This window comes from Canis lupus, chromosome 5 (assembly GCF_048164855.1).
Source record: "Canis lupus baileyi chromosome 5, mCanLup2.hap1, whole genome shotgun sequence".
Taxonomy (NCBI): domain Eukaryota; kingdom Metazoa; phylum Chordata; class Mammalia; order Carnivora; family Canidae; genus Canis; species Canis lupus.
The window spans coordinates 58007054-58023193 of NC_132842.1; the positions used below are offsets into that span (position 1 = coordinate 58007054).

At 38.3% G+C, this 16140-nt stretch overlaps 1 protein-coding gene across 9 annotated transcripts in view; it reads right to left on the reverse strand.

Moving 5' to 3' along the window:
* The window catches only part of FAM169A (family with sequence similarity 169 member A), a 64752-nt gene that overhangs the window by 4539 nt on the left and 44073 nt on the right, over positions 1-16140 (reverse strand). For 8 of the 9 annotated variants that reach the window (XM_072826831.1, XM_072826829.1, XM_072826827.1 and 5 more), the window contains 6 exons: positions 11786-11914; positions 10948-11060; positions 7956-7995; positions 7303-7453; positions 3581-3737; positions 304-507 (listed from right to left, as the gene is read on the reverse strand). In XM_072826831.1, coding sequence (XP_072682932.1) covers positions 304-507; positions 3581-3737; positions 7303-7453; positions 7956-7995; positions 10948-11060; positions 11786-11914 — 794 coding nt within the window. The remainder of the gene's footprint in view (positions 1-303; positions 508-3580; positions 3738-7302; positions 7454-7955; positions 7996-10947; positions 11061-11785; positions 11915-16140) is intronic. The other variant, XM_072826832.1, reaches the window with a different exon arrangement.

Consider the following 16140-nt stretch of genomic DNA (forward strand, 5'->3'; position numbering starts at 1 on the left):
AACACTATACAATAGTTTTTTAGTCTTAGGTTGGAATATTTGAAAGTAAAAATGAAATTTCTCTTAAAATACTCTATCAGCAATCAGATATGTGGATAAGGTTAGAAAGATTTGAATTTATGGACTATTACTGATTGTATTTTCTGAAAATACCTAATTTAGCATAATAATTAACATATAACTAATCTTCCTGAAGGACTATATACATCAAGGTGGAGGAAAATATACAAACCACAATACCGCTTCCGTTTCACCGACACTGGAACAGCTGGACTAGAAAAAATTAAGTTACTTCCCTCTTACCTTGTCCTGTGCAACAGTTTCAGGGGGTTTTGAAGGTTCTACCACCAGTGGAACAAAAGCAGTAGAGTCTTCACTGGAATTAAGAGACTGCAATTTCATTTCTTCATCTAAAACTTCACTGGCAGAGTCCTCCTCTTCAGTTATAAGTGAGGCTTTAAGAGTATCATCCATTATCTCACCATTCATAGGCTCTAATTCAGAGTCCTGCATCATTGGGGGGAAAGAAGTCAGGACACAATGATAGACTAACTTATCGGTCTTGCCAGGGGTCCACTCTCAGTCTCTACCTGTCATACAGCAGGACTCAAGATACAGTCTCCCAAATAGTCCTACTGAGGGAAAGAGGAAACTTTTCAGGCGGGGTCAGTAAAAAAAAAAGAACCCACAAGAAACCCAAACTCCCTCTGTTCTCATGCAGACAACAGAGAGACCATGATGCTTTGCAGACGAAGTACAGGTCAGAGATGCAGGGAAGAAACCCTGCCCCCTTCTTGTTCTTTCTTATACAGCCATCAAGAGTGGAACCTTTTCGGTAATAAAAAGGCCCCAGATACTGTAGATTTGATGCCAGCCAGCTCTTTACAGGACACTAGCTAATCAGCACTTGGAATCTTTGGGGACCATGGGAAGTTAGGGGTTACCGTGCCAGGGGGAAGCAGCGGCACTACCAGTCTTGTGGGAAGCTGAGTTTGGATACAGCTTCTTACTGTAAGAAGAAAGCCCCCAATCTCAGTCAGCTCCCTATCCAGTCAACTTTGGGTCATTTTTTTGAACAATCTTACTCCTTATATCACACTAAATATAGAAATATCAGTGAAGTGATAACACAAACTTTGCATTTCTGAAACTCTTCTGCCAACATTTATCAATGTAAAATACTTCTATTTAATGTTTAATAGTTCTAATGAGTCTTAGTGACATTCTGATAGAGGGCATTTTATTACCATTATAAAAATTAAATAATGATGCAACTCAACTCAAGAGCTCAGTAACAGGTTTGTCCAGATTATGTAGGATCCCTAAAGTCGTAGGGATACTGAAATCAAGGACTAAAAAAATTTATCTTGCCAGACAGTATGCAAAGAATAGACTGCACACAGAAGGTAATTATAAGAAAGCTCATAAAATGATCAACTAGGGTAGGAAAAAATGTTGAAAGGAAGAAAATGATATAATCAAGCAAAAGCTTAAAAAACTCAGAATGTTGGTAACTAACTAAATGTAAGAAGCAACAGAAGAGAGAAACCTGGTTTCTTTAAGTTTTAGGTTTGGGAAAAGAATGGAAGATTATTATTTTTTTTTTTTTAATGATGAGGCTCTATCTTCTTTTTTTTTTTTTTTTTTTTTAAGATTTTATTTATTTATTCATGAGAGACACAGAGAGAGAGAGAGGCAGAGACACAGGCAGAGGGAGAAGCAGGCTCCATGCAGGGAGTCTGATGTGGGATTTGATCCCGGGGCTCCAGGATCATGCCCTGGGCCAAAAGCAGGCACTAAACCACTGAGCCACCCAGGGATCCCAAGAATGGAAGATTAAAAAACAAAAACACACACAGGAAAAAAAGGCTCAATACAGAAGTGATAAGAAAGAATAGATTAGAATAGATTATGTTGAATTTAAGATGATAGAAGACATCTGTCTACATAGAATATTCAGAAGACAAGTAATACTGTGGCATTATAGACTGAATCAATATTCAAAGTCTAGAGTTATTGGTCACCCCACAGAATTGAGAGTTCAACCATCCAACTGGATGCATTTTCATAGAGAAGACATGAACCAAGAGCAGAAAGCCAAGAACTGAGTTTTCTAGAATGTCCACAAATAAAGGGGAAAAAAGGAAGAAGCACAATAGTCAAATAATAAATAAAACCAAGACAGAACTTCAGAGATAGGAAAACCAAGAAACCAAAATACAATGGTGTTGGGCAGCCCCAGTGGCGCAGTGGTTTAGCGCCACCTGCAGCCCAGGGCGTGATCCTGGAGTCCCGGGATCCAGTCCCATGTCAGGCTCTCTGCATGGTGCCTGCCTGCTTCTCTCTCTGTGTTCTCTGTCTCTCTCTCTGTGTCTCTATGAATAAATAAATAAAGTAAAAAAAAAAAACAAAACAATGATGTTGTAAAGCCTACATTACAGGGGCCTAGAGAGTATTAAGGAAGACACAATGGTCAGTGCGGGTAAGGAAACCACTGGAACTCAAGTGTCAATGCTGACCTACGAGAGCATGTGCTCAATGTATCGCTGGACAAATGACACCTATTACATGAAGCACATACAGCATAGTCTTCAGTTTTTAAAAGAGAAAATAACACAAATATATATTCCTTTAAACATCTGGGTGCACATAAATCTCTTTTAAAGATGTGCTTAAGTGTCCACATTTTTTACAAGACAAGAAAAAAATGCATTTACAAATACAGTTTCATGCAACAGAGAAAGCAGGATCAAACTGGAGTAAGTTAAGAAAATAAAATTGGTAATGTAGTTTCACTTGTTTGGATGCTGGCTGACTTGGCAAACAGGTAAAAGACTTTTTTTTTTTTTTTAAAGATTTATCCATTTATTTATTCATGACAGACACATAGAGAGAGAGAGGCAGACACACGGGAGGAGGGAGAAGCAGACTCCACGCCAGGAGCCCGACGCGGGACTGGATCCCAGGACCCCAGGATCGCGCCCTGGGCCAAAGGCAAGTGCCAAACCACTGAGCCACCCAGGGATCCCCAGGTAAAAGACTTTTAAAGAAATGTAAGCACCTATAAAAAGAAATAAGGAATCTCTAGAGAGCCAAAGATAGAAGACACTTAGGGAAAAGAAGAGAAAAATAGAAAATGGTAAAGAAAATGAAAAAAGAAGGTTAAGGATAAATACTTGAGGAGCTACAGCCATCAGACAAGACCTTACAGCAATTCTAACTGATTCTACAAGACAGACCCTGTGGTCATATAATTTGTGTCACTTAAGTATGTTTACTCTCTCAAATTAATCTGTATTTTAAATGTACAGAGGGATCTTACTAACTAAACATCTTCAACTTTACCTTTACTGTAATTCAAACTTTTAAAAATTCAGTTTGATACAAGAAATACTTGTAACTTTATCCTCTCCCCAACTTGAGTACCTGACCTTGCTTAGTATTAGACATATGCTTTTTAGCATTAAACACAATTCTACTACAACTCTAAAATATATCATATTTTTTAACAATACATGATTACAAAAGTTAAAATTTAGTCTACGTTCATTCACTTTATTTAAGAAGTGAGATCTCGTACCTTTTCACCATCTTGCTTTTCCAGGCGTGGCTGGGCTTCTGGTGCAGGCCGAGCATCCTTATCACTACTTTCATCCTCAAATTCAATCACACTTTGTTCAGGTTCTTCTTCCAGGAATTCTTCTGAGCTCTCTGATGTGCGTGCAGTAGATTCCAATCTAGAAAAGAAAACCACTCTTACTTGTTTTATTAAGGATGAATAAAGTAACACTTTAGAGAATCAACCAAATGTTCTGTAGTCAACAACTAACCAATCTAACAGGTCCAAAACCAATCTCCTCCTCTCACAAACTTGTCCTCTTTCCTACCTTATTCTCCAGTCTGAGTAGTAACACCACCCCATGCCCTCAATCACGTAAGCTAGATTCTTCTTTTACTCTATCCATACCTCATTGGCTCTCATTCTATTAAATGAACACACATCCCAATTTACATGAAGACAGTCCACCTTCATAATTTTGTCCCAGCTTTGGCACAATCATTAATAATGCCCCTTTCATTCTCAAAAATATCAGTTTGGACAATAAATGATATAGTTTTGTTCTACCTCCAAAATGCCTTTCAAACATATCCCTAATTTTCTGTTCCCATTTTCATGGCCCTCCCTCAGGCCCCAATTCTCTCTGGACCACCATAACTTTGTTCCAACTCATCTCTATACCTGCAGTATGTACATTCTTTAGTAAAGCTGTCAGAGCTCTGTTTATAATACACCCATTTCTACCTGTGACAGTCCGGCTCAGAAAATTCTTTGGTTCTCTATGGCTTAAGGGAAAAAGTGTACCTTCTTACAAAGCCTAACATGACTAGACCCTCATATATATATGTATCTTAATCTATCAGTCGATTGATAGACATATTTTTTTTTAAGATTTTATCCATCTATTTATCCATGAGAGAGAGAGAGGCAGAGAGGCAGAGAGACAGAGGGAGAAGCAGGCCTGACACAGGACTTGATCCCCGGACAGGGATCACACCCTGGGCCAAAGGCAGATGCTCAACTGCTGAGTTGAGGGACATCCAGGGGTCCCTAGTTATATATTTTTTAACACCTGAAACATCTTGTTTCTTTGAATTAGGAATCTAGGTGTGGTCTAGCTGGGTATCTCTGGCTCAAGACCTCATAGAGTTGCAATCAAGCCGCCTATTGGGGATGCAGTCTCATCTGAAGGCCTGACTGGAAGTGTTCCCCTCTCCAATCACCCCGTCAAAGCTCTCACTCATGCAGTTGTTGGCAGCATTCAGTTCTTCATGCAGGCTAATAGACTGAGGGCCTAATTCCTTGGGGACTCTTGACACATGGTACCTCCTCATAGTGCTGCTCACAGTATGGCTACTTGCTTCCCCTGCATGAGTTATTTTGCTGTGCCACACCCACCAGGCAAAGGAGGTCTTCTTGCTCATCATATCACCAAGTACTTCAAGGAGTCATTCATGCTGCTACAGTACCTAATGGCCTGGGACCCAGACTCTCATATTTTTATTTCCTACTAGATGGTAACATTTACATTATAAATCAGTTATCCTTATTAGCTTTTTGCCTTTGCTCATGCTATTCCTGTATTCTAGATCTGCATGGTGCAAAGCAGTAGCCACAACACGTCATGATTTACATTAATTAAATAAAATGAAATTTAAAATTCAGTTCCTAAGTTGCACTGGCCACACTTTAAGTGCTCAATGGGCATACTAGGTAGGGCCATTTTGGACAAGGCAGATAAAGCATATTTTCATCATCACATTAAGTTTTCTGGACAATTCTGTTATACATCAGAAGTCAACAATCTTTTCTTTTAGGTTTTATGGGCTACATGGTCTCTGAACAACTACACAGCTTTGCCACTGTAATGCAAAAGCAAACATTCAAACATGTAAACTAATGAACATGGAAGTGTTACATTAAAGTCTTATTTATAACAATAGGTAGTGGGTCAGATTTGATCTACAGACCATAGTTTGTGGACCCTTGGCCTAGAACATCTCTCTCAACTATGCTCATCGAGTTTCAAATTATCTTTCAAGCCCTGGTCCGAATGCCCAATCTCTCTATCCCCTCAATTAGATTCAATCAAATCTCTCCTCTGCATCTACACTGTTTTGTACCATCACAAGCCACCCTATATATTGAATTAGAAACCACTATGCAGCAAATTTTTCAAAAGCAAAGAGGAAATTTTGTTCTTCCTAACAGGTGAGTAAGGAGTCAACCATTTAGTTTTACTGTCACTGTTCTATTTAGGAAAAGCAAAATTCCAAAATAATTCTGGGATGTTCAAGAGAAAATGCACTGTGAAATTCCCTTCTAAAAAGGGTATTACATTGAAATGTTACACAGTAAGAAAACTATGCTTATCTAACCTCTTATCTTTTCACAAATTACTAGATTTAAATATTTAGTTAGATTTGCCTTTGGGCAGCCCTGGTGGCTTAGCGGTTTAGCGTTGCCTTCAGCCCGGAGCATGATCCTGGAGACCCAGGATAGAGTTCCATGTCAGGCTCCCTGCGTGGAGCCTGCTTCTCTCTCTGCCTCTGTCTGTGTGTGTGTGTGTGTGTGTGTGTGTGTGTGTGTGTCTAATAAATAAATAAAATCTTAAAAAAAAAACAATAGTTATATTTGCCTTTAACATGAATTTTCCACTAATATAAAGCATTAACATAATTACTCAATTATTCTAATTTAAAATTTACATAATGAAATTAGCATAGCAACAGAATCTTCTACTTGAGTAAAATAATTTCACAAATAAAATGGCAAACCTATGAATGGTTTAAGTCCAGAACAGCTGGTAGGACTATAAGGATAAAATAGTTTTACAGTAGAATTTGAAATCTTGCTTTCTTTAAGATTCCAAGGAAGATAGAGGATAAAGGTTTTTTGACCCAAATGTTCTGTTGATGCACCTGGCTATTAAGTTCCTAGAGGAGATGACTGAACCACTTACAGTTATTGGAGATGACTGAACCACTTACAGTTATTGCTAATTTGTGTCAGAGCCAATAACCCAGTAAATGAATCAGTTATAAAATAAAAACTTAGGGTTTTTTAAAAACTGACTAAACTTTAGCATTTTTTTTTTCAAAGAGAAAGAGAGAGAGAGAGAGAGAGAGAGAAGCAGAGACACAGGCAGAGGGAGAAGCAGGCTCATGCAGGGAGCCTGAGGCGGGACTCAATCCTGGGACTCCAGGATCACGCCCTGGGCTAAAGGCAGTCACTAAACCACTGAGCCATCCAGGGATCCCCAAACCTCAGGATAATCACTAGAATATTCTCTTGGATTTTCAGACATGAGAGATTAAATCGTGATTTTACTCTCTTACTAGCAACTTCTCCCCATAATATGTCAAAGTGAGTGCAATCAGTAATCCTACCGAAGAACTGAAATACAAACTTTTACACGAAGGTGATTTGCTACACAAACAATATAATAATAGCCTCCACCTTAAATACTAAATACTAATATATGAAAATAAGAAGGGGCGCTTGGGTGGCTCAGTCAGTTAAGCGTCTGCCTTCAGCTCAGGTCATGATTTCAGGGTCCTGGGATTGAGCCCTGCGTGGGGCTCCATGCTCAGTGAGGATTCTGCTTCTCCCTCTCCCTCTGCCCCTGCCCCTTCTTCTGCTTGTGCTATGTCTCTCTCTCTCTCTTTCTCAATTAAATAAAACCTTTAAAGAATATGAAAATAAGAATAACAAAATAATGAGAATAAAATAAATAACTTTACTTGTTTATTGAAGCTGTAGGTAAAGCCTGGAGCGTCTTTTCATCTTCTCCCTGAGAACTACTAAATTCAGAATCTTGAAACCTCTTCCCAATCTTTGGCCGCTTTAGATGACTACTTCGAGTACGAGTGGAAACTGGTGTCTTATCTTGACCTGAGAAAAAGACAGCAGAACTATATAATTAATTCTGTATGTCCTGAAAGGATTACCTGTTACAATACACAGAAATGTAAGAACTATGCTAGCTTACATATATTCCCACAATTACACGTCTTTCTCAAACTTACATCAGGCCATGAAACAATGTCTTTTTTCAAAATTATGAAATAACTTTGTGTTTTCATTCCTCACATTTCCATATTGCCCTGAGCTCTGCAATGTATATTTTCATCTTCATTTATATTCCCTCCCCCCAGTAATCTTGGGAAATAAACAAGGAAGACATCACTCTCCCTATTTTACAGATAATAAAATGAGGAAGAGAGAGGTATGATAGCTTACTTTGTTCACACGGCAAGACCAGTGGCAGTGGTAGTAGCATTATAACTCCCCTCTAGATCTTAGAGCAGGATAAGTCTTCACTTACTTTAAGGGACATCTCCCAACTCTAAATTCTAAGCATCTCAAATACTGGTAGATTAGCTGAGTTTCTTACCTTCAGAAGTGCTTGCAAAGGCATCTTTTAGAGAGTCAATCTAAAATAGAAATACAGATTAAAACCAGAAGTTTTAGAACATTTTTTCTCCCTGTGAATCTACTTAAGTCGATGTCAAAGACAATCTTGTGAAACATTTTTCAAACAGTACTTTTTATATTCACTACTCATCAATTAAGGAAACTTAAGAAATTAAAAGGCTATGTTACAGCCTGTTTATCTTGAGGCTGAGCCCTCACCAAGCCATCTAATATGTTACCGTGTGACTCACTGGAGGTTCCTAGTGTCCCATCCTCAGCTACTCTCCTCTTCTCTGTCCATATGCTCTCCCTGTGTAATTTTATCTACTACCTTTACTTCAACATCTATTTGCTGACAAATCCAGATATACCATTTAATCTCCCCAACTTCTTTCTTGATTTCCAAAGCTCTTTTTCCAATGAAATGTGGATGCTCCATCCAATTTCACAACCAACCTGTTTCAAGCTGAACTCTTATCTATTCCCAATATTATTCCTATCTTAATTAATGGCAATGACCATTCAGTTAGCCATTCTGGCCAAAAACCTGTGAGTCAGTAATGACTTCTTCTTAACCTGCACTCAGTGAACTGCAAAGCCTCTCAATTCTAACTCCGAAAAAAAATCTCTCAACACTGCCCCTCCTTTGTATTACTAATGCTTTAGTTCAGGCCTTTATCATCTTTAATGTGAATTATCCCAAGAGCCTCATCTCTGGTATCCCTCACTCCAATCACATGCTCTGTAATCTGCAACCTGATGACAGAGATGCTTCCAAATCACAAACTGTACTACTCTTTGCTTTAAAAAAAACAAAACCTGGGGCAGCCTGGGTGGCTCGGTGGTTTAGCGCCTGCCTTCGGCCCAGGGCGTGATCCTGGAGACCTGGGATTGAGTCCCACGTCGGGCTCCCTGCATGGAGCCTGCTATCTCCCTCTGACTGTCTCTTTCTCTCTCTGTGTCTCTCATGAATAAATAAATAAAATCTTTTAAGAAAAAAAAAAACCTTTAAAAGTTTATCATTGCCTAGAATACAGACTCTCAACCTCTTCAAAACTAAATACCTTTTACATACCAAATGTTCCATTTTCTATCACACCTGTTTTGGGGTTTTTTTTTCCCCTCATGCTAGACTCTGGAATACCCTAACCTTTGTTATGTAACTCACAAATGCCCTATGAAAGTCAGCTTGGTTGCTACTTCACCTATTCCAATCCTTGGGTAGAGTTATGCATACTCTGCTATGTACCTTCAATCGCTTGCTATGTGCTCTATTAAGACAACTGTAATCCTGTAGTCTTCTTATCTGTTTCCAATAATGGACTATCTATTTCTCCCAGGCTTGTAAGAACCATATCTTTGCATATTCAGTGCTTGCCACAGTATCTACTTTATTATATAAACTACAATTCATTCATTCATCACATACTTAATGTCACCCTACCATATAGTAGGCACAGAGACTTTAAGAAGGTCTACTGACAGGACACAAACAAGGATAAACTGTGACAGGTAAGACAAAAATCCTATCTTCAATAAGTCTGTAGTTCAACTAGAAGGTTAACACACAAATAAAAATTTTAAAAAGGTTACAAAGAGCATAAAACAAGTGCATGTAACGTTCTATGCCACAAAACAAGAAAAAGCAAGTAGAAATACCACCATCACCTAAAGAAGAAATTATGTAGTGATTAATTCACAGTCAAAATATCAAGTTGAAAAAAAAAAATCAAGCTGTACACCTTAAATATATACAATTTTTGTCAATTATATACCTCAACAAGCTAAAAAAAAAGTTGTTAAAATAAGCAAACAAGACCACTTCCCCATTTGTTTAGCAATAAAGAGATAAAATAGTTTAATGTGAGAAATATTTTCCTTGAATTAAAATCTTAAAGTAATCTGAAGACTATGAATTTCTAAAACAAAAGAAAGTTGAATTTATGCTGCCAACCTTATGACCTTTACCCAACCATTTAAAATTATTTGGCTTATTATTAAGGTAAGTTATTGCTCTCACCACATATATAGGAAGAGGTCTTTTTCTACGTGCCCTGATATTACGCTGTCTAACCAATGCTGAATAAATCTGAATATATCTGAAGAATTTGGACCATATATAATCGAATGCAGGCTTATCATTTAATTTCAATTTCCAAATGTAGAAAAAATAAAAACAAAAAATCTAACTCCTTATGTAATTGTGTGATTTATGTTATCCTTAAAAATGTTTCAAAAAAGTTGAGTCAACACTCATGCTAATTACGGAAGGAATAAGAGACACAAATAATTCCCCAAAGCGCTTGTCCCTGGAAAGGTTTACCTAGTACTTTCAAAATGAATTATATTCTACAAAGACTTAGCAAATAGACTCAAACTTCCCACAGTAACTTCATAACCTTTGACCTACTATTAATTTCACTCCTAGAAATTTATCAATGCAAGAAAAGAATTACATAGGCAAAAAGATGTATGTATAAATGTGTTCACTGCTGGGTCACTTACATATGCAAAAACCTTAATATGTCAAAGAAATAAACAATGGAATTTACAAACAATAGAAAATAGTATGCTGCTATTTAACAATCATGTTTTAAAACAGTAATACCATGGAAAATTCTTATAATATCATGTTAATGGAGGAAAAACAAGCATGACAGAAAACAAAAATATATGCACGTTTTATAACATATTAAATACAAACACAAAAATGTTAACAGTTGCTGTATTTACGTTAGTGGGATTACAGATTTTTATTTTCTTTTATATTATTTTGTGAAATTCCAATTTTTTTTCCAAATAAAGTCCTTAGTAAGCAATTAACAGGGGATACCAAGAAAACTAACACAGTAAAAATTTTAAAATTACGTAACTTTGATGAATGAACTGTAAGATTTACAAATTAAGTATCAGCTGAATATAAAGAAATAGAAAAATTATTATTTCCTACAATAAACATACAGTGTACCTACAGTTAGCTGCATCTCACTAGACTGATTGTCTTCAGTTTCTTCTTCATATTCTGGAACAGATGCAAGACCATATTCTCCAGACATAGATCTTTTAGCTTCATTTTGAGAAACTGCTGTGTATAGAAGAATTTTAAAAAATTGTAAGCCAATCAGTATTTCATTTTAATTATAACATGGTTTGTACTGATTTTCACAAAAGCCCTGAATAGCATCCTGAACAGAAGAGTGTTAAAAATCTAGGTGTGGAATAAAATCTCCTTCACCAGTATCTTATAATGAAACCCCGTAATTATAAAAGTACTAGTTATCTGTATTTAGTGAGTTTGAGGAAAGATGCGTGAGACCAGGAACAACTCTTTGATTCCCTGATGCCTATTCTATGCTGATTCAGTATCTGTTTCCTTTTCACCCACCAATTCCTACCGAAATGTTAGATTCTGCTGGGCTACTATAATTCTAGGTCTTCTTATTATTAGTGACTCATGTTAATACACAACAAAAATTCAAACTTTAAAAAAGAATGTCTGTTACTATAGAGGTCACACTACAATATAACAACTCTGGGGGATCCCTGGGTGGCGCAGCAGTTTGGCGCCTGCCTTTGGCCCAGGGCACGATCCTGGAGACCTGGGATCGAATCCCACATCGGGCTCCCGGTGCATGGAGCCTGCTTCTCCCTCTGCCTGTCTCTCTTTCTCTCCCTCTCTCTGTGACTATCATAAATAAATAAAAAAAAAATTAAAAAAAAAAAACAACTCTGGGCTAAGTGACACAAACATTAAAAGGCACTGCTCTTTAAGCTGGACATGTGTTCAATCTTGAAACCTGTAATTATTACCTGTAATTTTAAGTGTTTCTCTCTGCAATGCTCTGGTGACTGGTATTCGCTGGTACCAGTGTCCAACACCTTCAACCTCCCAAAGGAGTTCATGGTCTCCTGGATACTTTTCAAAGTACTGCTTGCAAGCTGAAAAATACATTTACAATTTTCTAGAAATCCCAAATATCAACTTTTTTGGAAAACAGAAAGAAGACAGAAAGTTAGCTGCCCAACTCACTTAATGGGACTAGCATAACACCAATGCAACTCAATTACAGTCTCATTTATGAAAACTTTAATATGACCAAACAATTAAAAATCCTAATAGAAGATGTGCTTTACCTTTAAAAATTACTAAATATTACTGAGGGACGTAAAATTAGAATAAAACGATTATTAGATTCAATGAGTATAAAACTACCCATTCTCACCAATTAATTGGCAATTCCCAACAAGTTTGTTTTGTAAGAGAACTTGTCAAAACTTGATCCCAAATTCAAAATGAAAGAATAAAGGGTTAAGAAAGGACATGGAAGAAAAGGAAAAAGAAAAATTAAGGGGAAAAAAAAATCCCAACAGGAAAGCAGCACTTATACACTAAAAACCTGGCAAACAACAGAGGAGGCATTATATCTCGGGGTAGGGGGTAAACTATCAAAACCATAATGCTAGAACAAAAATCCATATACAAGAAAATAAAGTCAGGGCAGCCCCGGTGGCACAGCGGTTTGGCGCCGCCTGCAGCCTGGGGTGTGATCCTGGAGACCTGGGATCGAGTCCCACATCGGGCTCCCTGCATGGAGCCTGCTTCTCCCTCTCCCTCTGCCTGTGTCTCTGCCATTCTCTCTGTGTCTATGAATAAATAAATAAAATCTTAAAAAAAAAAAAAAAAGAAAGAAAAAATAAAGTCAGATCCAGACCTCATATCAATACCATTAATAAAATTAAATTCTAGATGGATTCCAAAACCTACTAAGAAAAGCAAATAAGATAATATCTCCTGGACATAAGGGTGCTAAATCACTTCTCATGAAGAAAGATACAAAAATCACCATCCATAATGAAATATTATGATAAACTTGTTAAAGTTTAAAACTTTCAATCAGGAACTGTGCAAGAGAACTTTCTTTAAAAAAAGTTCTAAAATTGGGGATCCCTGGGTGGCGCAGCGGTTTGGCGCCTGCCTTTGGCCCAGGGCGTGATCCTGGAGACCCGGGATCGAATCCCACATCGGGCTCCCGGTGCATGGAGCCTGCTTCTCCCTCTGCCTGTGTCTCTGCGCCTCTCTCTCTCTCTGTGACTATCATAAATAAATAAAAATTAAAAAAAAAAAAAAAGTTCTAAAATTGAATTAGAAAGACAAAACAATCCCCAAAACAAGCTGGCAGATACTATAAAAAAAGAAATTTACAGGTAATGAAACTTGAAAGGTCACTTAATAAAGGTAAAGATGGCAAACCTCACTAGCTGCCAAGGAAATGCAAGATGAAACAACTAGATACCTTTTCACAAACACCCAATAACCCAAGCATCCAAAGAATAAAGAAAATGGAAACTCCCACATTCTCCTGGTGTGAGAATAATTATGCAAAGACACAACGTATGCTACAATTCTACTGCTGGGTATATACCCTAATGATTTATACATATGCATGAGATGACTTCTATAATATTCATTACAGGGCCGTTTTTATTTATTTTTTTTTTAATTTTTATTTATTTATGATAGTCACAGAGAGAGAGAGAGGCAGAGACACAGGCAGAGGGAGAAGCAGGCTCCATGCACCGGGAGCCTGATGTGGGATTCGATCCTGGGTCTCCAGGATCGCGCCCTGGGCCAAAGGCAGGCGCCAAACCACTGCGCCACCCAGGGATCCCACAGGGCCGTTTTTAAACCGGGGTGAGGAGTTCAACCTAAGAGCCCATCATTAAGAAATACATACATTAACTTTAAAAGTATATAAAATACCACACAGCCGTTACAACAGATTTCAGCTATATATCAACAATGAAAAAATCTGTAAAAAAGATCAGTAAAAAAATAAGTTAGTAAATGCAAAAATGTCATTTATATAAAGTTTAAAAACACATTAAACACGGGCAGCCCAGGTGGCTCAGCAGTTTAGCACCACCTTCGCCCCAGGGCCTCATCCTGGAGTCCCAGCATGGAGCCTGCTTCTCCCTCTGCCGGTGTTTCTGCCTCTCTGTCTCTCATGAATAAATTTAAAAATCTTTAAAACACATGCAGCCTCTGTGGAAAATAGTTTGGTAATTCTTCAAAAAGTTAAAACACAGGGGCACCTGGGTGGCTCAGTGGTTGAGCATCTGCCTTGGGCTCAGGTCGTGACCCCGGGGTCCCAGGATCGAGTCCCACATCCGGTTCCCCACAGAGAGCCTGCTTCTCCCTCTGCCTGTATCTCTGCCTGTCTGTGTGTGTCTCTCATAAATAAATAAATAAAATATTTTTTTAAATGTTAAAACACAGAATTACCATATAACTTAGCAATTCTATTCTCAGCTATATATCCAAAAGAACAGAAAGCAGAGACTCAAACAGTTATCTGTATACCAATGTCCACAGCAGCATTCTCCACAGTAGCCAAAAGGTAGAAACAACCAACAGTCTGTCAAAAGATGAATGAATGAAATGTGACATATACACAGAGTAAAAATATACTCAGCCATATAAAGGAATGAAAAATTTTTAAAGGTTTATTTGAGAGAGAGAGAGAGCACACGCATGCGCGTGCACTTAAGCAGGGGCGGGGGGAGAGGGAGAGAGAATTCTCAAGCCCACTTCCCACTGAGCATGGATCCAGTCATAGTGCTTGATCCCAGGGCCCTGAGATCATGACTGAAGCCAAAATCAACCGTGGGGTGCCTGGGTGGCAGAGTCAGCTGAGTGTCTGACTCTTGGTTCTGGCTTAGGTCCTGGTCTCAGAGGTGAGATTAAGCCCCACGTAAGGCTCCGTGCTCAGGGCAGTCAGCTTGTGTTTCTTTCTCCCCTTTGCTCTGCTCCTCCTTCCTTTCTATGCATGAGCTCTCTCACTGTCTCTCAAATAAATAAATCTTAAAAAATAAAAAATTAAAAAAATTTTTTAAAAGTCAACCACTTAACCACCTGAGCCACTCAGGCACACCAGGAAAATTTTGATATATGCTACAACACGGATGGTCCTTAAATCCTATGCTAGGTGCAGTAAGACACACATAGAAAAACCAATATTATATGATTCCACTTCTATGAGGTACCTAGAATAGGCAAATAAAGACAGAGAGTGAATGTGACTAACGCCACTGAACTGCACATCTACAAATAGTTTAAATGATAAATATTATATATATTATAGCCCCCAAAAAACTTAAAAATTAAAAAAATAATAAAGCAAACTAGGTACATCTGGCTGGCTCAGTCAGTAGAGCATACAACTCCTGATCTTGGGGTTATGTGTCTGAGCCCCCCACTGGGTGTAGAGATTACTTAAAGATAAAATCTTTAAAAATAGAACTACCCAGGGTGCCTGGGTAGCTCAGTCTTCAGCTCAGGTGGGTCCTGGGATCAAGCCCCATATGTTGGGCTTCCTGCTCAGGGGAGACTCTGCTTCCCCCCCCCCCGCCCCTCCCCCTGCTCATGCTTTCCTTCTCTTTATTTATTAAATAAATAAAATATTTTTTAAAAAGAATTTTATTGTAAGAGTGTCCTAATGCTGTATGTAGAAATACTCAAAACTTTTTAAGGAACAGCTAATACTGAGGCTCCTGGGTGGCTCAGCGGTTGAGTGTCTGCCTTTGGCTCAGGACATGATCCTGGGGTTCCGGGATCAAGTCCCACATCGGGCTCCCTGTATGGAGCCTGCTTCTCCTTCTGCCTGTTTCTCTGCCTCTCTCTCTTTGTCTCTCAGGAATAAATAAATAAAATCTTAAGAAAAGAAAAAAGAATAGTTAATGCTGCTTAGCTGATAAATGTTCCTTCTTGTGGGCTAGACAAATCTGGATTGGGAGCTTCAACTCTAGTCACTTTTTCTAAAATGCTTCTTTTGGACCTCATACTAATTATGTAAGGCATTCTCTCCTATTTTAGTCATTAAATTCAGACAACTCAATGTGGCCTACTGTGCTTTTCTCCAGCTTCTTCCTTTAGGAAAAAAAAAAAGATTTTATTCATTTATTTGACAGAGACAGAGAATAAGCAGAGGGAGGGGCAGGCAGTGAAAGTGAAGCAAGCCTCTGGCCAAGCAGGAGCCAAATGCAGGGCTCGATCCCAGAATCCTGGGATCACGACCTGAGAAGGCAGACACGTAACTGAACGAGCCACCCAGGCACCCCTCAACTTCTCCTTTTATAGGTATGGAAACTAAAACTAAAAAACATGA